We start from the raw sequence: 26,851 nt of genomic DNA, 5'->3' as shown, positions 1-26,851 counted from the left end.
CATTGCATGCACTAGGTCTTCAGTTCCTCAAATAGTGTTAGAATGTGATGTGGAACATGTTGGTGTACCTTTCTGATGGGTGCAAAAATGCTAAAAAATACACAAAATATGGATACCGCGATCAACATCAAGATGGTGAGTAAATACTTTGATTTTTTGCACACATGGAACAACATTCCTTGCATACATATACTAAATATCAATTGTCTGGGTGTTTGTTTTTTTTACAATTTTTTCCCCATCCTATACAAACCCTGGGTTTTCAGGGATTGGCAAGGGCAAAAACTCTTGGCATGGAGTGAGTTAATCTTCACTGAATTTCGTTATCTACCAATTTCTATGGGTCTATCTGACCCATGCTCACAATTGAATTCACCCTACATAAATGTTGTATAGGCCTACCAGATCCTCACTGAAGAATGATGCTCGCAATATATTGCACAAACAAGTTTAGCAGTGCTCCCCTATCTGTTCGTTGTGGTCAAGTGGGACCCACATCATTTTGGGGGGTGGGGGATATACACCTACCCAAGGCTGCATTCATGAAAGGTGTTGGAAATGACAAATGCGTTAAGAGGCCAAGTTTGTAAAGAGAGCGTCAACAAGCAGTGAACATTTTTACATCTGTGCATTTTGTTCTCAGGAGCACGGGTCTGTGGGAACCACTACAGATAAGATTTGTTTTGAGTGTTTACTTATATGAATTAGAGGAATACATGAAACCCAGTTGATGAAATATGGATTTTATTATTCTCAAAGACAAAAATGGGTTGTCTGGGTCCATGAAGTACAGTAAAGGTTTGAAGGTAAATTATCAAAATAAGCAAAATATTTCCAGCATCAGCATCACTGACAGGAATGCCTGATGCTCTTTGTCAATCCAGTGATGGGATGGAGAAAAACAAACCTTGTATTTTGAGTGGCAGCTAGTCTTTCAACTGACAAGGATGAATGATATTCTGATGCTTGAAACATGGTGTACCCTAGGATTTTCAAGGTGAAAAGAAACAGAAAAACAGACAACCAAAAGAAAACACACACAAAACATACATCCACACAAAATTTATACATCAAATCTTCCTCCAAATCATCACAGACACACAGGAATGATATTCAAACCATTATTTATTTGACGGAATTTTCAAGCTGCCGGACTACATGCTGTGACTTCAAAAGTTCCTGCAACAGATAAAAACAACCAAATATACATCACTGCAAAACATTGGAAGTCGGTAACATTTTCTCCATTTATGGAAAGAACAGAAAAGGAGGAGTTTGTATTATACTCCATGTTTGGTGTTACATATACTTACCATGTCAAACTGATGCAAACTAGGCCTATTGGTTTGCTCTGCTTGGCCAAATTTCGCGCGGCTAACAGTGAAAAGACAGGCCCGCCCGCTCTCAGCCAATCAAACGCCTCTAAAAGCTATAAGCGCTGAATCATTCCGTGGCCATGAACAAAAATGCCCCATGAGAACCACGGCAGAGACGCGGGGACGGACGGGCGGGCATTCGAGTTTGACATGGTAAGTATATGTAACACCAAACATGGAGTATAATACAAACTCCTCCTTTTGGTGTCATATACTGTACCATGTCAAACTGATGCAGAATTTAAAGCAAATGGAGGAGGGCAACGCCTACTGGTTCGTATGGGGAGCCCTTGTAACTGAGACGGCAGTGTTAGCCGCGACAAAGGAAATCCCCTTGGAACCGTCAGCCCTGGTCATACGGAAATTCCTGAGGTAGAAGTTGATGAAGGGATTCTCAGACCGCCAGAAGGCTGCCTCCAAGACATGCTGCGTTGGCACTGAGTGCTGGAAAGCAGCCGAAGTAGCTATGGCCCGCACTTCGTGTGCTCTGGGATGAAGACAGCTGATATCCCTGTGTGCATGAGAGTAGGCTCTACGAATGACTTGGGAAACCCTGCGGGAAATGGTGCCTGCAGCGATGTCTTTCTTGTAATTCTCATTGAGGGAGATGAGAAGACGCCTCTGAGAAGAACGCCTATGGCGAGACCTATCCCAATAATATTTGAGACACCGAACAGGGCAGAGGTGCCTATCCTCATCATCTTGGGCAAGAATATCAGACAAAGGTCTGACCCTCAGAGAGGGGGAAGGAACCTCAGGGTCTTGGTTCTTAGCCAGAAACTCTGGAAGGAAACGAATAGTGATGGAACCATCTCTGTGGAAGGCCAGATCTTGTGGCATTCCACTAAGACCATGCAGCTCACTTCTACGACTGCCTGTGGCCAGCCACAGAAGGAAAGTGGTCTTGAGGGTGAGGATGTCAAAAGGAATAGTCCCCAATGGTTGGAAGGGCTGTTTTCGAATGAAATCCAGCACCAGGAACAAGTCCCAGAGGGGCACTCTTCTGGGGTTTCTAGCTTCCTTCAGAGGGGCACCCCTAGCCACCTCTCTGAACAGGAAATCCGCTTCAAAGGCGGGACCACCTAGCTGTTTGCATTGTGGTACAGATGGCAGACCTGTACCCTCGCACAGAACTAGCAGACAGGATGAGAACCGAGGAGCAGAGAGCCAGGAAGTTGGCCAGCTGCATGCTCGTAGGGTTCGTAGGGGTAATGCCCTGAGCTGTACACCACCGCAACCATTTCTTCCAGCGAAAGTCATACAAAGTCTCCGTTCCTTGCCTCCTTGCTCTGGTGACTATGGAGAGGAGGTCAGAGGAGGCACACCCCTGGGTCAGCGCAGCCGACACAGAGGCCGACCGAGGGGTCGAGGACTTCAATGGTGATGCTGACAGTTCCGACCGCACAGCAGCCATGCGTGCTGGTGGAGCAGTTGAGGATTGGAATGAGGAGTGCCCGAGCGAGGCTGCCTCAGCAGATGAAATGAAATGAAATGAAATTATGGTGCTTAGAGCCTCGCCGACCACTAAGGCCATCTCAAGGCTATCGCCGCGTCAATTACTACTACAAGGCTAAAAAAAACCTCGCCGACCACTAAGGCCATCTCAAGGCTATCGCCGCGTCAATACTACTACAAGGCTAAAAAAACAACCAATTAAAACGAGTCACCACTTCAAACTTTCCACTCCAAAGTTAAAAAAAACTTCCATAGTTTAAAACCTTCAAATCTGGTTAAAAATGTTCACTTCTTTTAAGAAGTCCATCAGCGCCCACGGAGGGACATCACGAAACAAAGTCTTCAAAGAAACCGCCGTGTAATGTCTGCGTCTAACGTCATGCAGATCCCAACAGTCAAGGAGCACGTGTTTCACGGTGAGAGGCTCGTCACAGGGAATGCATCGAGGGGCCTCCTCCCCCTTCAACAAGTAAGAATGAGTAAAAAAAAGTGTGCCCCGTACGCAGTCTGCACAGCACAGACTCCTCCTTTCTGTTCTTCACCCCCGAAGGGAGGGTCTCTTTTAGGTCTGGACGGATCTGGAAGAGCTTGTTGTCCATCTGGGTGTTCCACTCCTCTTGCCAAAGATCCTTAACGTAAGTGTTCACCTTCCGCTTCATGTCTGTATAGGGTACCAAGGATCTGGACAATTCTTTCTTTACAGCGTTCCTGGCCAGCAGGTCTGCCCTTTCGTTACCACGAATGCCAACATGTCCGGGAACCCAGGCCAACACAACCTCGTATCCTTTCTTCGTTGCGAGAGTAAAAGCTTTCATAAAATTCCAGCAGTTTGGGATGAGTGATATTCCTGCAGGCGATCGCCTCCAGGGCTGACAAGGAGTCGGAAAAGATCATGAATCTCTTCTGTTTCGAAGAGAGAACCATTTTTAACCCCAGACCAGTGCGGTCAGTTCCGCGGTGTATACCGAGCTGTCAGACAGGATGTGTTCCGTTGAGGGCCGGTCAGGAAAGGCGGGACAGAACGCAGATGCAGGCGACTCCGTCCTCTGACTTGGAACCGTCAGTGAAGATTCTTGAAAGTGGGGAATTTGTGGCAGAGTTCCGAAAAGTAGGTTCTGTAGGCCAGTGAACTGGTGGAGTCTTTACGGTATGAGGCCAGATTGAATCGGACCTCAGGTGTTCTAAAGGTCCACGGTGGGCTGTCGGGGAACTTGGAGAAGTCTGAGATGCCACCGACATCCAGATCGGCATTTTCTGTGTGCGGCTGAATGCGGAGTCCAAGAGGAGGGATGCAGTTTGGGTTGTCTTTAAATTTTTTGTTCAAGGAGTTGTTGAATACAACGTCGTAAGCAGGGTTTGTGGGTTCTGAAAACAGTTTCAAGTAATAGTTTAGGGTCAGCTTCAGTCTGCGGTTGGAGAGAGGCGGTTCCCCCGCCTCTGCATACAGGTTGTGCACAGGGGTGGTGCGGAATGCACCTAAGCTGAGACGGAGCCCTTGGTGGTGTGTATAGGGTCCAGCAGTTTCAGAAGACGGTATGGCCAAGCCGTATACTACACTTCCGTAATATAGTTTGGACCGGACCAGGGCTCTGTAGAGGTGCAAGAGAGTTAGGAAAGGAAATTATGGTGCTTAGAGCCTCGCCGACCACTAAGGCCATCTCAAGGCTATCGCCGCGTCAATAACTACTACAAGGATAAAAAAAACCAACCAATTAAAACGAGTCACCACTTCAAACTTTCCACTCCAAAGTTAAAAAAAAACTTCCATAGTTTAAAACCTTCAAATCTGGTTAAAAATGTTCACTTCTTTTAAGAAGTCCATCAGCGCCCACGGAGGGACATCACGAAACAAAGTCTTCAAAGAAACCGCCGTGTAATGTCTGCGTCTAACGTCATGCAGATCCCAACAGTCAAGGAGCACGTGTTTCACGGTGAGAGGCTCGTCACAGGGAATGCATCGAGGGGCCTCTTCCCCCTTCAACAAGTAAGAATGAGTAAAAAAAGTGTGCCCCGTACGCAGTCTGCACAGCACAGACTCCTCCTTTCTGTTCTTCACCCCCGAAGGGAGGGTCTCTTTTAGGTCTGGACGGATCTGGAAGAGCTTGTTGTCCGTCTGGGTGTTCCACTCCTCTTGCCAAAGATCCTTAACGTAAGTGTTGACCTTCCGCTTCATGTCTGTATAGGGTACCAAGGATCTGGACAATTCTTTCTTTACAGCGTTCCTGGCCAGCAGGTCCGCCCTTTCGTTACCACGAATGCCAACATGTCCGGGAACCCAGGCCAACACAACCTCGTATCCTTTCTTCGTTGCAAGAGTAAAAGTTTCATAAAATTCCAGCAGTTTGGGATGAGTGATATTCCTGCAGGCGATCGCCTCCAGGGCTGACAAGGAGTCGGAAAAGATCATGAATCTCTTCTGTTTCGAAGAGAGAACCATTTTTAACCCCAGAACCAGTGCGGTCAGTTCCGCAGTGTACACCGAGCTGTCAGACAGGATGTGTTCCGTTGAGGGCCGGTCAGGAAAGGCGGGACAGAACGCAGATGCGGCGACTCCGTCCTCTGACTTGGAACCGTCAGTGAAGATGCTTTGAAAAGTGGGGAATTTGTGGCACAGTTCCGAAAAGTAGGTTCTGTAGGCCAGAGAACTGGTGGTGTCCTTACGGTACGAGGCCAGATCGAATCGGACCTCAGGTGTTGTAAAGGTCCACGGAGGGCTGTCAGGGAACTTATGAAAAATCCAAGATGCCACCGACATCCAGATCGGCATTTTCTAAGTGCGGCTGAATGCGGAGTCCGAGAGGAGGTATGCAGTTTGGGTTGTCTGTAAATTTCTTATCGAAAGGGTTGTTGAATACAGCGTCGTAAGCAGGGTTAGTAGGTTCAGAAAACAATTTCAAATAATAGTTGAGGGTCAGCTTCAGTCTGCGGTTGGAAAGAGGCGGTTCCCCCGCCTCTGCGTACAGGCTGTGCACAGGGGTGGTGCGGAAAGCACCTAAGCTGAGACGGAGCCCTTGGTGGTGTACAGGGTCCAACAGTTTCAGGTAGGACGGTCTGGCCGAGCCGTATACTACACTTCCATAATCCAGTTTGGACCGGACCAGGGCTCTGTAGAGGTGCAAGAGAGTTCTCTTATCAGCACCCCAGTTCGTGTGTGCCACAACTCGGATGATGTTCAGGGCTTTTTGGCAAGATATTTTCAGCTGTTTAATGTGGCTGAGGAAGTTCAGCTTCTGATCGAAGACGACCCCTAAAAATCTGGCTTCCTTGACCGCCGGGATGGTGGATGTTCCCAGACGGATTTCAGGGTCCGGATAGAACTGGCGAAAATTATGAAAATGGATGCATTCAGTTTTGGAGGACGAAAATGTGAAGCCATTCTCCTCTGCCCAACACTGGATTTTGTTGACGCAGAGCTGAAGCCGTCGCTGGATGCTGGCGTACGTGCTGCCGGTTGCATATAAGGCAAAATCATCCACGAACAGCGAGCTGTCCGATCCTTTCTGAACGGATTGAACGATGTCATTAATTTTGATGCTGAAAAGAGCCGGCGACAGGATGCTCCCTTGCGGGACACCCAGCTCCTGCTCGTGAATGTCGGACAGGGTGGTGCCGACTCTCACCTGGAATTGTCTGTCTTGTAAAAAATTGTGGATAAACTGAGGCAGGTGTCCTCGGAAGCCGAGCTTGTGCAAGTCGGAAAGAATACCAAATTTCCACGTGGTATCGTAAGCTTTCTCCAGGTCAAAAAATATGGCCACCACATGTTGTTTGTTGACGAAAGCATTTCTTATCGTGGTTTCCAGACGAACCAGATGGTCAACGGTAGAGCGATGCTTGCGGAAACCGCACTGTTCCTTCGCCAGAAGGCCGTCGGTCTCTAGTTTCCACATCAGTCTACCGTTGACCATCTTCTCCATCAGTTTGCAGACGCAGCTGGTCAGTGCAATTGGGCGGTAGTTGGAGGGGTTCGAGGGGTCTTTTCCCGGTTTCGGCAGCGGGATTATGAGGGCTTTCCGCCAGGAGGGTGGAAAGAAATGAAATGAAATGAAATTATGGTGCTTAGAGCCTCGCCGACCACTAAGGCCATCTCAAGGCTATCGCCGCGTCAATTACTACTACAAGGCTAAAAAAAACAACCAATTAAAACGAGTCACCACTTCAAACTTTCCACTCCAAAGTTAAAAAAAAACTTCCATAGTTTAAAACCTTCAAATCTGGTTAAAAAGGTTCACTTCTTTTAAGAAGTCCATCAGCGCCCACGGAGGGACATCACGAAACAAAGTCTTCAAAGAAACCGCCGTGTAATGTCTGCGTCTAACGTCATGCAGATCCCAACAGTCAAGGAGCACGTGTTTCACGGTGAGAGGCTCGTCACAGGGAATGCATCGAGGGGCCTCCTCCCCCTTCAACAAGTAAGAATGAGTAAAAAAAAGTGTGCCCCGTACGCAGTCTGCACAGCACAGACTCCTCCTTTCTGTTCTTCACCCCCGAAGGGAGGGTCTCTTTTAGGTCCGGACGGATCTGGAAGAGCTTGTTGTCCGTCTGGGTGTTCCACTCCTCTTGCCAAAGATCCTTAACGTAAGTGTTGACCTTCCGCTTCATGTCTGTATAGGGTACCAAGGATCTGGACAATTCTTTCTTTACAGCGTTCCTGGCCAGCAGGTCCGCCCTTTCGTTACCACGAATGCCAACATGTCCGGGAACCCAGGCCAACACAACCTCGTATCCTTTCTTCGTTGCGAGAGTAAAAGTTTCATAAAATTCCAGCAGTTTGGGATGAGTGATATTCCTGCAGGCGATCGCCTCCAGGGCTGACAAGGAGTCGGAAAAGATCATGAATCTCTTCTGTTTCGAAGAGAGAACCATTTTTAACCCCAGAACCAGTGCGGTCAGTTCCGCGGTGTACACCGAGCTGTCAGACAGGATGTGTTCCGTTGAGGGCCGGTCAGGAAAGGCGGGACAGAACGCAGATGCGGCGACTCCGTCCTCTGACTTGGAACCGTCAGTGAAGATGCTTTGAAAAGTGGGGAATTTGTGGCACAGTTCCGAAAAGTAGGTTCTGTAGGCCAGAGAACTGGTGGTGTCCTTACGGTACGAGGCCAGATCGAATCGGACCTCAGGTGTTGTAAAGGTCCACGGAGGGCTGTCAGGGAACTTAGAGAAATCCGAGATGCCACCGACATCCAGATCGGCCTTTTCTAAGTGCGGCTGAATGCGGAGTCCGAGAGGAGGTATGCAGTTTGGGTTGTCTGTAAATTTCTTATCGAAAGGGTTGTTGAATACAGCGTCGTAAGCAGGGTTTGTAGGTTCCGAGAACAATTTCAAATAATAGTTCAGGGTCAGCTTCAGTCTGCGGTTGGAAAGAGGCGGTTCCCCCGCCTCTGCGTACAGGCTGTGCACAGGGGTGGTGCGGAAAGCACCTAAGCTGAGACGGAGCCCTTGGTGGTGTACAGGGTCCAACAGTTTCAGATAGGACGGTCTGGCCGAGCCGTATACCACACTTCCATAATCCAGTTTGGACCGGACCAGGGCTCTGTAGAGGTGCAAGAGAGTTCTCTTATCAGCACCCCAGTTCGTGTGTGCCACAACTCGGATGATGTTAAGGGCTTTTTGGCAAGATATTTTCAGCTGTTTAATGTGGCTGAGGAAGTTCAGCTTCTGATCGAAGACGACCCCTAGAAATCTGGCTTCCTTGACCGCCGGGATGGTGGATGTTCCCAGACGGATTTCAGGGTCCGGATAGAACTGGCGAAAATTATGAAAATGGATGCATTCAGTTTTGGAGGACGAAAACGTGAAGCCATTCTCCTCTGCCCAACACTGGATTTTGTTGACGCAGAGCTGAAGCCGTCGCTGGATGCTGGCGTACGTGCTGCCGGTTGCATATAAGGCAAAATCATCCACGAACAGCGAGCTGTCCGATCCTTTCTGAACGGATTGAACGATGTCATTAATTTTGATGCTGAAAAGAGCCGGCGACAGGATGCTCCCTTGCGGGACACCCAGCTCCTGCTCGTGAATGTCGGACAGGGTGGTGCCGACTCTCACCTGGAATTGTCTGTCTTGTAAAAAATTGTGGATGAACTGAGGCAGGTGTCCTCGGAAGCCGAGCTTGTGCAAGTCGGAAAGAATACCAAATTTCCACGTGGTATCGTAAGCTTTCTCCAAGTCAAAAAATATGGCCACCACATGTTGTTTGTTGACGAAAGCATTTCTTACAGTGGTTTCCAGACGAACCAGATGGTCAACGGTAGAGCGATGCTTGCGGAAACCGCACTGTTCTTTCGCCAGAAGGCCGTCGGTCTCTAGTTTCCACATCAGTCTACCGTTGACCATCTTCTCCATCAGTTTGCAGACGCAGCTGGTCAGTGCAATTGGGCGGTAGTTGGAGGGGTTCGAGGGGTCTTTTCCCGGTTTCGGCAGCGGGATTATGAGGGCTTTCCGCCAGGAGGGTGGAAAGAAGCCTGTGACCCAGATGTGGTTATAAACTTTAAGCAGGGTGTCCAGACAGGTTTGGGGAAGGTGCTTTAGGAGTTTATAATGGACCTCGTCCATTCCTGGACAGGAATCCGTACAGGTCTGAAGGGCAGATTTAAGTTCGTTCATTGTGAAAGGAAGGTTGTAATTCTCTGTGTTGTCGGAAAAGAAGTTACATGGTGTTTTTTCTGACAGGTTTTTGGTTTTAAGAAAGCGAGCAGATTTGTTAGCAGATCTCGAGTTCTGTTCTATTGTGGAGGCAAGCAAATTGGCAACTGCTTTCTTCTCTGTGACCAGAGCGTCTGAAAGTTTAAGATGGTGAAAGGTCGGGCATACGTTTTTGCCCTTAATTCTTTTTAAAACCCTCCACACTTTCTTCTTGGGTGTGTTGGAGGTTAAGGAAGAGCAGAAATCTCTCCATGACTTCCTCTGGCTCTTTTTAAAAACATACCTGGCTTTCGCCCTCAGCTGTTGATGGGTTCGAACGCTATCGGTCTCCGGTCTCCGAAAGACGCGTCGCTGCGCTCTCTTCCGAGACTTGCGGGCCTCCCGACATTCCGCGTTGAACCAGGGCGTTCTAGGGACCTGAGGCTTGGAGGTAGACGATGGGACTGCTGCTTTGGCGCAATCTAAAACGATCCGAGTCAGAGCGTCAGCAGGGTCCTTGCTTTTCAATACTGTTTCTTCCTGCAGCTCCGCTCTTATCTTGGTGGTAAAAAAACTCCAGTCTGCTTTGTCGTAATACAGGCGGTCAGGCAGAGAGTCACCTTCTCCATCTGTGGGGCGGAGGACGACAGGAAAGTGGTCACTCCCGTGCAGATCGTCGTGCACTTTCCACTCGTAGTCCAGGACCAACGATGGATCGCAGACCGACAGATCTAAACACGAGAGCTTTCCAGAGGACAGATGCAGGTAAGTGGGAGACTTGTCGTTAAGACAGCACAAGTCCATGTCTGAAAGAAGGTTTTCCAAGAGAAGACCTCGGGCTGATGTCATCTCACTTCCCCAGAGCGGGGAGTGTCCATTGAAGTCGCCCAACAGTAAAAACGGACGTGGGAGCTGGTCGACCAGGTTCATGAGGTCCTGCCTCAGAACGCGGACGGAAGGAGGAAGATAGAGAGAGCAGACAGTGATGGTTTTCTCAAGCGTGACTCTGACTGCCACCGCCTGTAAAGGGGTGCTTAAAAGAACTGTACTGTATAAAAGGGACTTGCGAATAAAAAGAGCGACACCTCCCGTCAATCCCTCTTGCTTCGGTTGAGCGGGTTTAAAAACGGAGTTAAAACCAGAGAGAGATAAAACCTTGCCATCTCTTTGCAGAGTCTCCTGCAGCGCCAGCACTGAGGGTTTCAAAGCACGACAAAGCAGCTGGAGTTCCTGAAAATTGGCGTGGAACCCCCGGATGTTCCAGTGGATCACTGCCATTAAAAAAGGTTAAAATAATAAAGCAGCAGCCTATTCCATCGCTACCCCCTGCTCCTGTGCTTGCGGTGGCTCAAGGTCCGCCAGGATGGAGTATTTGTTTTTCGAAATAAATTTTTCGGATTCCGACCGAGTCGGAATATCCACCACCTCGGCCCCTCCCGATCCCGCCGAGGCCGCAACCCTCCCCTCCTTGAGCCTTGGAGGTACGGGGGGCTTCCGGCCACTTCCGCCAGCCCGAGGGCCAGGCAGACGAGAGGCGGGGCGAGGGGTGCCGGGGGGTGGGGTGGGGCGGGAGGAGGACAACGTGCCTCCGCCCGAGGTTTTCCGCTCCCGCCCAGCAGCCCCTGAGGACTGCCGCACAGGATGGGAAGGGGTGGACACGGCGTCTCCACCCAAGGCCAACGGTTCCGACGAGGCGGTTAAGTCGTCCGTCTGCGTTCCTGTGGACGTCGTCTGGACCGCGACGTCCACCGTCCTGGGTCTGACGACAGAGGCATACGACACCTTAGGCGACGCGGCCTCCACCTGTTTCCTTGCCTCAAAGAAGGAAATTTTCTTTTCTGTCTTGACTTTCTGGATTTGTTTCTCTTTTTTCCAGACGGGGCAGTCTTTCGATGAGGACGGGTGGCCACCTCCGCAGTTCGCGCACCGGGCTGGATTGACGCAATCGCCCTGGTGCGCCGCCTTCGAACAGGTGCCACACGCCTCTTCCTCCTTACATCGGTCCCTGACGTGTCCGAATTTCTGACATTTAAAGCATCTCAGGGGGGACGGCACATACAAGCTTACGCTGACCATGAGGTATCCGACCTGAATGTCCTTGGGGACATCCGGGCAGCAGAAGGTGAGGAAGAAAGTGTTGGTCGGGACTCTGTCCGACCCCTTCCTCACCGTCACCCTGTACACTTCGGTCACTCCCTGAGAGGACAGCTCGCTCTTGATCTCGGCCTCAGACACACCTTTCAACTCCGGGCATCTGATGACCCCCTTTGAGCAGTTGAGGCCTTTGTGAGGGGAAACCTTCACCGCCCTATCCACGAAAGTGGTCGCCTTGAGAAGGAGCTGTGTCTGCCTTTTGGATTCCGTCTGAACTAAAAATGCTCCGCTCCTCAGCCTCTTGATGGACTTCAGCGATCCTGCCAGACACTGAAAGCCCTTCTGGATAGCGAAGGGGCTGAGAGCCGACAACGGCTTGTCGTCATCAGCGCCCTCCATCACCAGCCACGATGGCCAAAATCCAGAGGTCTCAACGACCTCCGAATCGGAGTCTGAGTCATCCGTTCCCTGTCTTCTTCTTTTACCCGAGCTAGGGGGGTGTAGTTTTTTGGAAGTCATGTTGAAAAAAATTGAATTCATCCCTCCCTTACCCACCCACCATGGGGTCCAACTTAGGGGCCAGGGTCAAGGGAACACCAGCTTGACCCCTTCCAGGTTTCGGGAGGGATATACGACCAACAGTCCAGCTCCAACGTGTTCCCCCCCGATCATGCCCAGCTCCCGGGGACAGAGAACCGAGCACTACGGGGGTTACCTTCGTCAGCCACTAAACTGCCAGTCTTGACCCAGCCCCACGAAGGGGTAGCCGATTGACACACACGGGCCAATGTGTGCCGCCTGTCTTAGGAGAGGTCCGAGCCAAAGGGATGTGTTGAGAGCAGCGTGCTCTCTCAATCCCCAGGATCTCATTCCCCTCCATCACAGGTCGCGCCGCACGGCAAACACGGCGGGCCTAAAGAAGGCCGCAGAGAAAAAAAGAATGTGGAAAAGAAGGCTTGATGGGGAGCTGAGGACAGAAAAGAGGCAGTAAAAAGAAGAATAGAGAACAGCGAAAGGGACAGTGGGTCACGTTTAGTTTGGGCCTCACTCACGACCTGTTCGGCATGGGAAGCCCTATCAGGGGCATCAGTACAAAACCACCACTTATTCAGCCCTGACAGCTACGATGGCTATGTAGGCTGTCAATTAAGACCTGGGATCAGAGCACCAAACCCCAAGAAGCACTGATGCCCCCGCCGACATAGCTCGCTCGATCACTGGCCACTAAGCCTCCCGACCACGACAAGGTAGTGACCCTCCCGGGAGTGGGTCAGGAGAACACCAGCCTGACCCCCTCCAGGTTTCGGGAGGGGAAAGGGAGGAAACGCGGAGGCAATCAGACTGCTCCAGTCTAGAGAGAGAGCATCCACTGCCCACACTTCTGGGTCGGCAACAGAAGTGGGAAGTCTCTTGTTGAACAAGGTCCACCATCGGCCGAAACCACTGTTCCCACACCCACTGAAGGCTGTCCTTGTCCAGGGTGCACTCTGTGCGTATGACACTCTTGGACCTGCTGAGAGCATCTGCCAAGATGTTGGTTTTTCCTGCTAAGTGTCTCGCTGAAAGTGCAATGCCCTTGCTGTGGCACCAACGGAGGAGAGCCTCAGTCCGCATGGAGAGGTCTGCCGAGTGCGCTCCCCCCCATTTGTTCACATAACATGCGACCGTAGTCTTGTCCGTGAACAAGCGGATGGTCTTGCCAGTGGCGTCCCCCATGAAGTGCAGGAGAGCCCTGCGAACTGCCTCCAGTTCCAGAACATAGGCGCTCCTCCGGGGACCAAGTCCCTGCTGCATGGAGTGAGTCCATGTGGGCTCCCCAGCCCAGGGAGGAGGCGTCTGTGAAGAGTGCCACCTGAAGAGTAGGTGGGGCTATGGGCACCCCCTGTGTCCGAAGGGGGGTGATTAACCACTCTGATGTCACCTCGAGGAACCACTCGCCCAGACATATCTGGGTATCCCATGGCTGAGTGCTCTGGGACCGGCGTAACCTCAGTGCCCTCTGGAGAGGGCGCTTGAGAACCCTGTCCAGGGGAATGAGAGGTGCCGTGGACTCCATCATGCCCAAGAGGGAAGAAAGTGTCTGCGCTGTATCTTGGGAGGAGTGGCGCCAGTGGCTGAGGAAGCCTGCCAGACGGTCCCAGTGATCTGGCGCCAGAGAGACTATCATGGACCGCATGTCGAATCTCATCCCTAAGAAGTCGAAGGACTGACATGGGGACAGATCGCATACCTGCTGGTCCATGAGGAAGCCCAGTTGGGAGCAAAGGTCTAAAAGTCTGGCCGTATGACTCAGGCAGAGGGCCTGCGACTGGGCCAGGATAAGCCAGTCGTCCAGGTACACACAGAGACAAATGGATTCCGAGCGGACGATGGACACCAATTCCCGCACCACCTTGGTAAACAGGAAAGGGGCAAGGGACAGACCAAATGGGAGGGCCGGGAACTGGAATTCCTGCACCATTTCTGGCACTCTGAGTCGCCTTGTGGTTCTGGAGTTAGAGTCACATGGCGTAAGGAGGGTCAAGGGTAACAAAGTAGCCTGAGGGACTGATTCGGCATACATGACCCTATTGGGGAGGGTCAGTTCGAGCTCGGCAAAGTCCGAGTTTGGTTCAGGCTGGTCCCTAGGGAGGCGCGGGCTCAATCTGTCCCCCCTGGGATGTGGGCGAAGAGTGCTCATCTGCTTGTTCGTCCTCATCCGAAGACAGGGGCTCCCACTCTTGTTCGCAGTCCATCCCCTGCTGGGTGCCATCCCAAGTGGATGTACCCACTGGGGCGTCCTGTGAGCTGTGGTCAGCCCAGCGGGATGAGCTGGGACGATCCCGAGCCGGGACCATGGCCGCCACTGTTATGTCCTTGACACCTGAAGCGGGTGGGGAGCGTGTGGACCGTAGGTCCAACCATGCTTGGGATGGTGGGTGCCACACCTTTTCAGAGAGGACGTCCCTGGATGCAAGAGGGACCCACAAGTGCTGTGAGGGGACAAACACCCACTCATCTCACTGTAGGACCGAGGGCTGGGCAGGTGGGAACCGCAGGCTCCGCCGGGCCGAGTAGGGCCCCTGAGCAGCCGTCGGTCCTGACAAGGAGGCCGTTGTGACCATGGAGGTCACCTGTGGGTTGACAGAGGCCCGATTTGTGGACAGAGAGGCAATATTGGTCGAGGAGCTCAACCTGACCGACAAGAAGTCGATCCCACTTGTCGGGGCTGTGTGTGTCACTGTGTGTGTCACCCTGTGAGATGTGCTGGGTTGGGTCCGGTGAGGAGCGGACAAGGGGCTGGCCCTTGGTGCTCCCGGCAACCCAGCGTGCACCCTAGGTGCACCCCAGTACGGGTAGAATGGGGGTAACCACCCGTGTGCACCAGCCATACTGTGACCCGAACCCCAAGGGTCACTGGTGCGTTGACCTCCATGAAGGGAACAACCTGGCCAAGTCGGAGGGAGGTCAGGTCCGACTTGGGTGTCAGTCCCGCCCGAAGACGAGCGGACTGACTGCCCGGAACCGCCTGACACGCGCGGGCCTCCCCCAGCAGGGGAGACCGGCCGGATAGCGGGAAGACCTGCAGAGCAGGTTGCCACACGCCCCGAATCCCCTCCCGTGGGGAGACTGGGGTGGCTTGGCCCGGGGTGGGCAAAGTAGAGATCCCCCCCCGGAACCAAATTTTTCTCCCCCCCCCAAAGGAGGTGGGGGAGGGGGGTCGACAGAGAAGGGAGGAGGGGGAACAACAATGGGGCCCGTGAGGGTCGTCTCCGAGTGGGGACCCGGGTAATGGCCGGGCGCGGCCTCCCCTTGGGAGTCCGCGCCTAGCTGCGAGTCCCCACAGCCCGGAGAGGACTTGCCACTCCCCCTTTTCCCCGCCTCGCGCTGGGACACCTCGGGAGGCGACGCTCGTACCTCTTTCCCCCCGGTCCCCTTCATGACCGTTTTACTGGTACAAACGTTGTCTCCGCGATCAGCGTCTAACGACGTATCGCCGCGGTCCGTATCGGGAGGAATCATGAGCTCCGGGCCTGGTAGAGTCTCTTGCCGAGTCTCAATCCCAGCATCATGATCCCTGCCTTCGTGGTATGGCACACGAGGCATGGAACCCGCGCTTAGGCACCCAGCGAAAATCCGACCCCCAACAGAGAAAGGAAAGACCGGATCGACTTAGAGGCAGAAATAAACGAACGAATCGAGGGTGCCGAGTCGAATCGAGTTCACAGAATGTAAGAATACAATAAACACAAGCCGCATGCAACAAAATAAGGCCAAAAGGATACGCTTAATAGCCAAAAAAAGCGTAAGACGAGACAGAGCGTAAACCTGACAAGATGGCGTAGAGAGCCTTGGCCAAAGGGAATGATTCAGCGCTTATAGCTTTTAGAGGCGTTTGATTGGCTGAGAGCGGGCGGGCCCGTCTTTTCACTGTTAGCCGCGCGAAATTTGGCCAAGCAGAGCAAACCAATAGGCCTAGTTTGCATCAGTTTGACATGGTACAGTATATGACACCAAATTAACTGTTCAGAATGGATTTATACAATCCAGCATGCAGAAAAGACCGACTGACCCTGGCACAACAAATCCTGAAATTGTACAGCCAAACTGTCACCACCCAATATGTTTTACAACTACCTGACAACTCTAAGTCACATTTCTCACTTTTAAAAGCCAAGAAGACTTTTAAAACATACAAATGAAAGATTTCAAAGGTCCAGAAACAAATGATGCATGCTACAAATGATACACACACACACACACAATGACATAGCAGTAAGCAGGCACTGCCTAAAACAAGCGTGATCGTCCAAATTATACATTTCATCTGCAGACCTACTGTAAATGGATGAAGCTGCCAATAATCTGAACCTCAGTTGGTATAACTGGTCTGAACATGTTCCAGCAAAACCACATGGGCACACACCAGCAAGCTTATACAGAAAAACAAAAGAACAAAAAATCCCACCACCATCAGACTCATCAAAGGCAATGTTAAAAAAGAAAAAAAGAAAAAAAAAAGAAAAGAAAAAAAGAGAGTATAAATTATAAGTAAGAATATCAAAAGTATAAAGTATAAGTAAAAACAAAGTACAAATCAAATAAAGTAACTATCACTAATCATGCCCTAACTTTTGTGTACATTCCGTTTAGACAAGAAAATTTTCAAAAACATTTGCAACCATGTTTCGCTGACATTGCTTCAGTCCAAATCAGAAATTGCTGTAGCGAAGTTGTTCCAACCAGAAAATAGACGTTTACCTCCAACAGGTCACAAAGTTGTAGTAAACACTTACTTGGCAATGATGCCATCCCTCTTTGCCAGCCTCGACAGGGAGTCGTCAGACTCACCCTGCAACACAGAGCACGTCAGGTTAGGGGAAAAAAGAAAAGAAAAAAAAAAAAAAAAATCACACACACATATATATTTTTTTAAGGGGGACTTGGCGTGCATTTTTCTAGTATTTTTGTATCTCGACTTCTACTAAAGCTATTGCCATGAAATTTGCACATAGACAGCAAAGTGGATTTGGAGCTAGAATACAAAGTTTCAATGTTTATGTTACATAGAAATAATTTTATGATTTTTTTCTTGTTTTTGTGCTGTCGAAAACGAGTACGTCTGCTCCTCCTCTACAGTTTGCAAAGTTAGGTAGTATTGAAGCTAAAATCATAATCAATACAAAGGACATGAATAGAAGAGTGCAATAGACATAAATTAGTATGTATAAATGTACATAAATGTAATACCATCGCCAAGACTTTGGAGAAAATTGACAAATGTAAATAATTATTTTTAACCTAATATAACACTAAAACTGTCCAAGATCCATACTTTCTAATGGTTTCATTGCACTCAGAAGCCATTTTTCCATCTATATGCAAAATTTCAAGGCAATAGCTGTTGTAGAACTTGTACAGTAAAGGAGGGCAGTACATACGTATGGAATAAAAAGTCGTTTTGAGAAATTTGACTCCAAAGATAGAATTTAATGTGGACAAATGAAAGGAACAATTTTCAATAGTATTGCTATCATTTTCCAATAATTATCAAGTATGATACCTTGTCAAGACATTCTGTACAGTTTTTTCTATGTGGCATTGGAAATCAAACACTCAGAACTGCCCAGGCCCATACACCTCCCCTTCTCTTTCTTGTCTTTCCTGGCGTTCCATGCGTCGCACCATCTCTATTTTCTTTCTCTTCTCTTTCTCCTTTTCTGATGATTTTCTGCTGGATTTCACCACCCTGGCAGTGTCCTCTTTCAAAACAAAGTCACCCAGAGTGCTTCCTCCCACAAGCTCCAGTTCCAGCATCACATCCAGCAGGGCCGAGGACCCTTTGTTGACCTCCCTCAGTCACCCTCAGGCTCTGAAACACATGATACATTACAGTACACTTTTTTTTGCACAGCTTCATACATTTGTAACATATACACACATCTGTACAAGCAGTCTTACACACACACACACACACACACTGAACAAACACATAACCTGAAACACACACATGGAATATACACATCTCATACACATACACAATGAACAAACCCATAACCTGAAACATATTCAAACACACAGAATAATCACACACACAAACACACTATGAATAAACACATAACCTGAAACACACACTAATACACTGAACACACTCACAGCCACACACACACACACACACACACTGAATAAACACAACCTGGAACACACACACATTGATTGAATAAACACATAACCTCTCACACACACCCCACGACACACACACAGCCCCCCACTCACCCCCTCACACCACAATCTAATTCTCTCCTCTCACACTTCACAAGGACCAGGAAGAAGTATGAATGATAAAGAAAACGAAAAATAAACAAAGAAATCAACGATCGACTTACCGGTTCTTTGCATTCTGGACACAATGCACCACTGGAATCGATGAGAGACTGAAGGCAGCTCAGGTTCATGATGATGTTGAGATCGTCACTTCTCACTTCTTCTACAGCTTTCTCTTCCAGTCTTTGTTTTTTGCTGGGTCCAGACTCATCTACTTCTTCACTAGAATCAGACACTGCCTTCTTTTTTGAGAAAAAGTCCTTTTTTTTTCTTTGAAGTAGAGGACGGGTATTCCATAGCAGACGACGTTGATGGAGTCGGCTCACAGGTTGTCGATTCGACCTCAGTTTGCTGTGATTGGCGGCTGGCTTTTCCACATTTCCCTTTTCTCTTCTTTGTACCAAACTTATGGAGTACTCTAAACTTCGTTCCAAACTTTCTTGGCATTGTAAAAAAGCAAAACTGTGCCTAAAACTGACAAAATGAATGTCCTAGTTCGCTCACTTCGAAACAGACGCTATGAACAAAGATGGCGGATGACTGGAGTTTCGGCCAATCAGAATCATGGATTTACCCTCGTGACAGCTTAGGCCCAATCACCGGTTTATACACTGTTGTTGGGTGAGCCATTTCGTGCTTCGCGGAGCTCTCGCACTGAGGTTGTTTGCATATGAAATTAGGTTGACCGGAAAGAGCGTATGTTTAGCTTTCAAACGAGCGGTCACACACCTCAATTGGTAAAACGAAAGTGGTGGTTGCTAGGGTCTGAAGATAGCGATTTTTGTGATTCGACTTCGATTGCCGATAAATATTTGAGGCCACCTACATTAAAAAAAGTACAATTACACACACTTTTATGCAAAATTAAAGCAAAAGACACCCAAAAAGTGTTTGTAGATATATTATTCTTTCAAAATTTACAATAACCCCAAAACACATTTTCTGGTGATTTTTCATCAAAAATGCACGCCAAGTCCCCCCTTAAAGATGAAAAGAGAAGAAAAAAAAAGAAAAAAAATTGTGAAAAAAAAAAAAAAGTAAGAAATCTCACTTCTGCTAAAACAGTGAATTGTAGAATTTAGCAACAAGGCAAAACAACAATCAGTATGAAACCAATGCATCAAATGATGATTCCTGCTTTTGGTCAAGTTTTGTAACTCTTCACCAACCAAAACTTACTCCGCTACTCTTTCCCGGCTTTGCAACTAGTGTTCACAGAGAAAGTATATAAAAAAAATTTTAAAAAAAAGAAAAAAGAAAAAAAAAAAAGAAAAAAGAAAAAAGAAAAAAAAAAAGAAAAAAGAAAGAAACAAAACATCTCCTGTAACACTCAAACCTGCTTCAGGAATTGCCTTCAAATTTCATTAGAAGATGACAAGAAAAAATTTCCTAAGTTTACTGCATCTAAATAAAATCAGTACACATAACAAGAATTATATCACTGCCATCATCAGCTACTATTCCACGTTTGGCAGCTGCAACTCCCCACTTTCTACTGTATATGTGGGTCTTTGCTGAAACACATGAATGTTTTATGCCACACGATAACTAAGGCAGCCATTACATGTTTTGGGGGTATATAGGCTGGGTATCTTTATTTTTTCATGCAGAGATAGTACAGATGCTGAATATTCAACATGCATATTTATCTACTGTATATGTGTACACATGAAAGGGACCTATGCATTTGTCAGCTTACATATGTTGGCCTATTTATAGGAGAAAAAAAATTTCCAACCATTAGACACCAGGCTTGAAGCCAGAACCCTTAAAGTCCAACACTAAACACTAAGCTATAGGCCTGGAAATTGCAAATAAGGTCACTGACACCAGCATCTATCACTACCAGTAGCAGATATATTTCTTCACACATGATTCAGAAATGAATCGTGCCTACTAAAAACAACAAAACGATCTAAGAAACAAAAAATAACAAAAATAACAAAAAGAGCAAAGATACTTACAAACCAACATACACATGTATCATGTATATATATCATTATGAAACTTGGTATCAGACTTACCATCCTTCTGATGGCGCCACAGATGGCGTAGGTCTTGTTGCCACCTGTCATACGTCCAGTGGTCTCATCCACCTGCACAAAATAGGAAACAGTAGTTAATTATCATGTGAACAACTAATACTCATCTGAAAAGCAACTTTTAATAAGGCCGCAAAAGAAATGGTATCAAAATGAAGCATCTTTGTGTTGCAATATTTGACACTTTATTTCTTTATAAATTCTATTAAAAGGAGGAGTTTGTATTATACTCCATGTTTGGTGATACATATACTTACCATGTCAAACTGATGCAAACTAGGCCTATTGGTTTGCTCTGCTTGGCCAAATTTCGCGTGGCTAACAGTGAAAAGACGACCAAAAAAAAAAAAAAGGAAAAAAAAAAGAAAACAAAAACAAAATTCTTAAAGTTTGATCCAGCAATCTGTCATTCCAAGCTGTGAACTCATCTTCAACATATTATATATATATATATATAAAAAAAACAGAAAAAAAAAAAAGAAAAAAGAAAAGTAAGTATGGAACACTAACTGGCGATGGACAGCAGTCAGTTGCACTGAATTTCCATTGGAAATTTGGCCAAGCAGAGCAAACCAATAGGCCTAGTTTGCATCAGTATGACATGGTACAGTATATGACACCAAATTTCCATTCGCTATAATTTTAGCGCTTGACACATCAACAAGTTTGCCAGGCTGTGTTTGGTTGTTTATATATATATATATATATATATATATATATATAAACCAAAACGTTTCAGCAAAGAAAGCATACAAAATGCATAATTTTCTGAAAGAAAAATGACTAAACTATCAATTTCTGACAGTATGAACCTTACTTAACATTTGTTTGCTATGAGTAAGCCATATAATTATATATATATATATATCAGATAAACTTTGGATAATTTCTAAATATGTTATCACCAACAGTAAAAGCAGATGAGATAAAGCAAGAAAATATATCAAAACAAAAAATGTTTCCATACCTTTTGAAGAGTCCAAAATAATTACATTCTATACAAACTCTTATAAGTTATAATCACATGCACACAAATAAACACCATCCCATCACACAAGCGTTTTTCAATCGTCAAGCGTGCCTGTGCCACATCTACTTACTTCATGCTCAATGTTTGACAGTATCAAAGAGCTTAACAGTGACCTATTTGCCACACAGTGTAGTGTTGTGAGTACTGTTCCTGCCTCGCCAGCAGATGAAAGCTGATCCCTTTCTTTGATGTATGCATGCATTGCTAAAAACACGCTGGTCACTTGTCGCAAGAAATTGCTCCACAACCCGCTTCATCATTTTCCACCCCTCCCTGCCCTAAATAACTTTTAACAAGTGGACAGTTTGCCTTCGAATGAATTCACCTCCACATCAGCCCCAGAGCTATACCTGGCTTCCAGCACTTCCTCTCCTCTGCTTGAACATCTCTAGCTGTCTACAACTACCAGCCACCCCACCCCCATCTCCTCTATACAAATCACAACCTTCTACTTCCTTTTCACTGAACGAAACATCTGACAAGTTTGTCTCAGCTATCACCGAGCTTATCATCAAAAATGATTTGTAAAGCTTCTGCAACATCTTAGGTCACAAAACTGCAAAGTTTTCTTTTTTAAACAAGCAGCCACTTTTTAATGCCACTTACGCTTGGCTGTGATTGTCATCTGACATTCTGATGATCTGAATTTCTTAAAAGGGTGCTACGAGTGTAAATAACATCCTGGAAAGGAAATTTTCTATCTAAAATTACGTTTAAATAACATACTTACCGTGACCCAACTAGTGCAGACTCCGGCAGGGGTCGGCAGGGGTCTGACATTCCTGTCCTGTGCAAACTACTATCCGCCTATGCGGAGAAAATGAGAGAACTACGGCCGATAACCTCCCGGAAGTAGGTAACGTCCCCTTTGTCCCCCTGGTTATCGCCCTCTTTTGACGGCAAGAATGAAATTTTTAGGTTTTTCCCCTTAATATTTAAACAGGCATATAAAGTTTTCCCACTGGTGTTTCCTGGAAAGCCATAATCTAAAGAATAAGAAAATTCATACTATGACGATCACAGATTTGTATGTCATGGTTCACTTTCAAACACTGCAGAACTCAACGACACTTTCAAGCACTTCAGAACTTAAATGAAATTTCTATCATGGGGCACCGAAGAGGTCAAGCCCTGTCACTAGTAGTATTATCAAGTAAGATTGTCACTAGTGTCAAGTAAAAAGGTACGCAAGAGCATGGGTACAGCTTACCTCAGCAATGTTGATCTGGATGGAGGCATAGTCCTTGGCAGCAATGATGTTATTGCTAGCCGAGCTGAAAAAGACATTAAAATAATTCTCACAATCCTTAAACATCCTGATTAAGAAAGTTTTATAGTATCATCTGAATATTTTAAAGGTTTTATTCACTCCTTTCTGTTCACAACCTGTGTTACCATGTCAAACACTTTTATCTTTAACAAATAATTCCAATTTCCATAAATTTCAATTATACAGGTCCATTAATTATTCACAGCAAGTATCCCCACCAAAATGTGGGAGAGAAAAAATAAATATGAGAAAAAATTCTATACTTCATTTAGACTGGGTTGGTCAAGGGATATGAACTCAAACCCAAAGTCAGTCTTATACTGAAAATGGCAAAATCTGAGACAAGCTGGCCCAAACTGCACCATGGCATGGTATAATGAAATGGTTTCAAGTGGTATGTCTGGTTTAATGAAATGGTTTTGAGTGGTATGTCCTATCAATGATTCATGTGTCAGTTTTTTCGACAAGCAACAAAGGTCATGTAGCATCACATGCAGCTGAGGCATGAAAGCAACTGGTTATATTTTCATGACAGGCAACAAAGTTGGTGAAATAAGTTGGCAACACAACAGCTGGAATTACTTTTTGTTCTATTAAGTTTAACAAATATAACAATTTTAGCATATAATGATATATTTAATGTTTCACCATTATAGAACGAAATGACTGGATCTCAACTCCTTTAAAAGCGTTATACTGGCTTTATGCGCTACAGGCATTTAACAAGTCAAAACTTATCATAAAAGTTCTGAATTCAGTGGATGATTTACAAATGATGACAAGAGAGTCCATGACTCATAAATGTGCAGATAAGTTACAAATCGTTTACAAAGGCTGGCAGTCTGACCTGTACATTTGCTAGCTTATTCACGAATACAAGTACAGCTGTATAGTTCTGCATGCACTGCGACTTGATGACAAGTGCTATTAACAACACAAAATGCAATGTAATGACGAGATTTGTTGACTCAGTATTTTATTATCTAAGTCAAAAGCATAAAAACACATTTTAAAAAAATCAAAAATAAACAAACAAAATACTTCAATCACAAGCAATTAGACCAGTCTGCTACTGTGACACAGCACATTCAACCAGTAACACCATTTCACTACCTCAGTACCTATCACTGAAAATAAAATGACATTTACTGACAATATGAACATGAGAATAAAAACAACTGGGTGGTGGGGGTTAGGGTTATATTCATAGAAAAGTAGATAATGAAGCGCTTATTTAAATCAATTTAAAAAAAAGTTGATTCCCCTTTAGTTCCATAATCTTCTGTATGGTCAAAGGGGTATTTGAAACTATTTTTTAACTTCATTCTGGAAATTCCCATGTGTGGCTAGTCACATTCAAAATCACTTGTTCACTGTAGGCAGACGACTGACTTAACCCGGAGAGCGCGATGAGCCACGATCGTGGCTTTCCCGGTAAAGTGCGATGGGCCACGATCGTGGCTCTGTTTACATAAGGTCCGACATCGTACGACTGTACTCGGCAGCCTTCATAAAACAGCCTCGTTCTGGTGTTACTGCCTCCCTGCTTGTGTTTGCACAAACTTTGACCGAGTTTATAAGTCCAGATCTTCGTATTTTTTGTAAACAATGAGTGACACTGAAGTTGACAAAGCTCAGGAAATGAGTGACCTTGTCACTAGTGATGATTCGTTTGCTGACAGGATTCTGATGAAAACGGCTTTGTTATTTTGACACTTGGGCATGCTGGCTTGCTTGTTGTTCATTCAGTTTTGTGTCTCCAGCCACAAAAACTGGGGGGTGGGTGATGGGGGTGGGGAGGGGTGGTAAAGTGGGTTAGGCATGGGTCTATTGCGATTTCTTGACCAAATCAAGCTAGAAAACTGGAAATTATTTTGATTTAAAGCATTCTTGCTGCTTTTGAAAGCAACATGAGCTAAAAGAAAACATTTATTTCTGTTTTTGCCTGTGATTGCATAAAGTATTGTAGATGTGCGCGTGCGTGGTGTCGGTGGGTGTGTCTCAAACAAATAATACAATGCTTATAATTTCATTGTTTCAGTTATATTCATACCATGATTCTGCAGCCAGAACATTTTCTGCACAGTTTAATGCCAATCTTGAGATTTTGACTCTGTAAAAGATGTGAAAATACCTATAAACATTGTGGTTGACGTTTTTGGAAAACAAGTGTGCAAAATTTGTTGTTCATATCCTCTGGAATATCTCCAACTACTTACAAGGTACAGCCTTTTTCTTACTTTTATCTGATTCTTCATTCACTCTACTTTCCAAAAATGTATAGGTTTACCTATTTATTCTTACTGATAAGCATACAAATGCCCCAAATCAGAGCACAGGTAGCGGAGGCAAACTATCCCTTTGTTTTAAGCATGATTTCTGTATGTATGTTTTATTATATCCAGCACTTTGAGGGTTAATGCTCTCTCACACAATGACCAAACATAAAATATTCTATCTACTACTAGATACTAGAATAGTTTTTACAGACCAATGCTATTCTTGTGTGGCAGTCGTGATGGCAGGTCTACAAGTACAAGCATACTACGGTTAAAGTCGACCGAAAGACTAAATAAAACACACTTCTTCTATTCAGCTTTTAGTTATTCGAAACCTCTTTCTTCGAAGCCGCCATGAAAAAATGGAAGAGCAACTTACCACTTCCTCGGGATGTACATGTCAACGAATTCTCCGGCTTCGTTCTGCATTTTGACAATCTGACTGCTGTAAACAGAAGAAAATATATCAACTGATAACAAAGCAAAAAGCAACTACGAGAAAAAGCGTGAACAATGGTAAATTTCTTGAAATAGTTCGACCACGTGCCATACAGTTACCTTTCACGCGCACGTCGTGGAATCGAGAGGAAGAAGTAGGCTTTTTACCCAGAATGCCCTGTCACACATGCGCACTTTTCACTTGCAAGGGGAAGTGAGTAAGGGATGCTACTCGTAAAACTTTTGTAACCAGGATGCTTCATTGTGACCGTCATTTCACGCAACTTTCAGATTAAAAAACTCACATGGTCATACTGCCCGGGACATGCAGGTGTTAAGGGAAATAAGCGAGCTGACAGACTTGCTGGTAACGCAACACCAACGAGCGGCCTACATCTAGGAAAATCGGAAATCCTCAGAAAAGTCAAAGAATATCAAAAAGAACAGGTACAAGGCCATCACACCATCGATTGCCTCAAAGAAATAAAAGCAGAGAGAAGGAGCGGCCGTAAGTCTAACATGAAAGGTAGAGCACGATGCTTTGCAAATCAAACAAATATCGGCATCATTTCCAAACCAACACTGCGCAAATTTCTTCAAAACGGAACACAGTCTTTGTGGGCTTTTCCAAATACAATAGTTCAGTTTCAGTTTCAGTTTCAGTAGCTCAAGGAGGCGTCACTGCGTTCGGTCAAAACCATATACGCTACACCACATCTGCCAAGCAGATGCCTGACCAGCAGCGTAACCCAACGCGCTTAGTCAGGCCTTGAGAAAAAAACAAAACAAAAAACAACAACAACAAAAAAAAAACAACAAAAAAAAACAACAACAAAAAAAAAAACGGGGGAATAAATAATAGATAAGCTTGCATAAATAAATAATAATTATAATATAGAAAAAGGTAGTAGTAATAATATTAGTAATACTAATAAAATGATAATAATAAAAACATAAATAAATAAATAAATAAATAAGAGAACAATGGTGATAAATAAGCGAATAAATGTAAAATATGAAGACACACATTCACACATACACCCACACATGCATAACAGAAATGCACCAAACATGCAGTTTCACATATATGAAAGCACAGTCAAATACATATAAACGTACATGAGCTCCAACACACACACACACACACACACACACGCATTACCGTGCACCTCCTCTACCCCCCTCCTCCACACGCTCATTTCTAGTCTAAGTATCGCAGCTTCCACGGCACACACACACACAAAAACACACACTCACAGAGATGAACACTTACTTGTACAAGAACATATGAAAGCACAGTCAAATACATATAAACGTACATGAGCTCCAACACACACACACACACACACTACCTTGCACCTCCTCTACCCCCTCCTCCACACACTCATTTCTAGTCTACGTATCGCAGCTTCCACGGCACACACACACACACACACACA

At 46.1% G+C, this 26,851-nt stretch overlaps 1 protein-coding gene and 1 long non-coding RNA gene across 2 annotated transcripts; both read right to left on the bottom strand.

The window, feature by feature from the left end:
• Positions 1–1,107: 1,107 nt before the first annotated feature.
• Positions 1,108–25,599, bottom strand: LOC143280599 (small ribosomal subunit protein eS21-like). The gene is made up of 6 exons (XM_076585310.1): positions 25,533–25,599; positions 25,354–25,419; positions 22,636–22,699; positions 20,378–20,449; positions 16,826–16,881; positions 1,108–1,179 (listed from the first exon to the last, which is right to left on the bottom strand). The coding sequence occupies exons 2-6, from the start codon at positions 25,401–25,403 to the stop codon at positions 1,170–1,172; spliced, it is 252 nt and encodes an 83-aa protein (XP_076441425.1). The 5' UTR covers positions 25,404–25,419; positions 25,533–25,599; the 3' UTR covers positions 1,108–1,169.
• On the bottom strand, positions 17,282–19,338 carry LOC143280598 (uncharacterized). The gene is made up of 2 exons (XR_013055032.1): positions 18,416–19,338; positions 17,282–17,901 (listed from the first exon to the last, which is right to left on the bottom strand). It is a non-coding gene; the product is annotated as an uncharacterized LOC143280598 (long non-coding RNA).
• Positions 25,600–26,851: the final 1,252 nt, after the last annotated feature.

The sequence above is a fragment of the Babylonia areolata genome, chromosome 3, assembly GCF_041734735.1.
Source record: "Babylonia areolata isolate BAREFJ2019XMU chromosome 3, ASM4173473v1, whole genome shotgun sequence".
Lineage (NCBI taxonomy): Eukaryota > Metazoa > Mollusca > Gastropoda > Neogastropoda > Buccinidae > Babylonia > Babylonia areolata.
The sequence above is the reverse complement of the archived record's forward strand: the minus strand, read 5'-3'. Positions and strand labels throughout refer to the sequence as shown.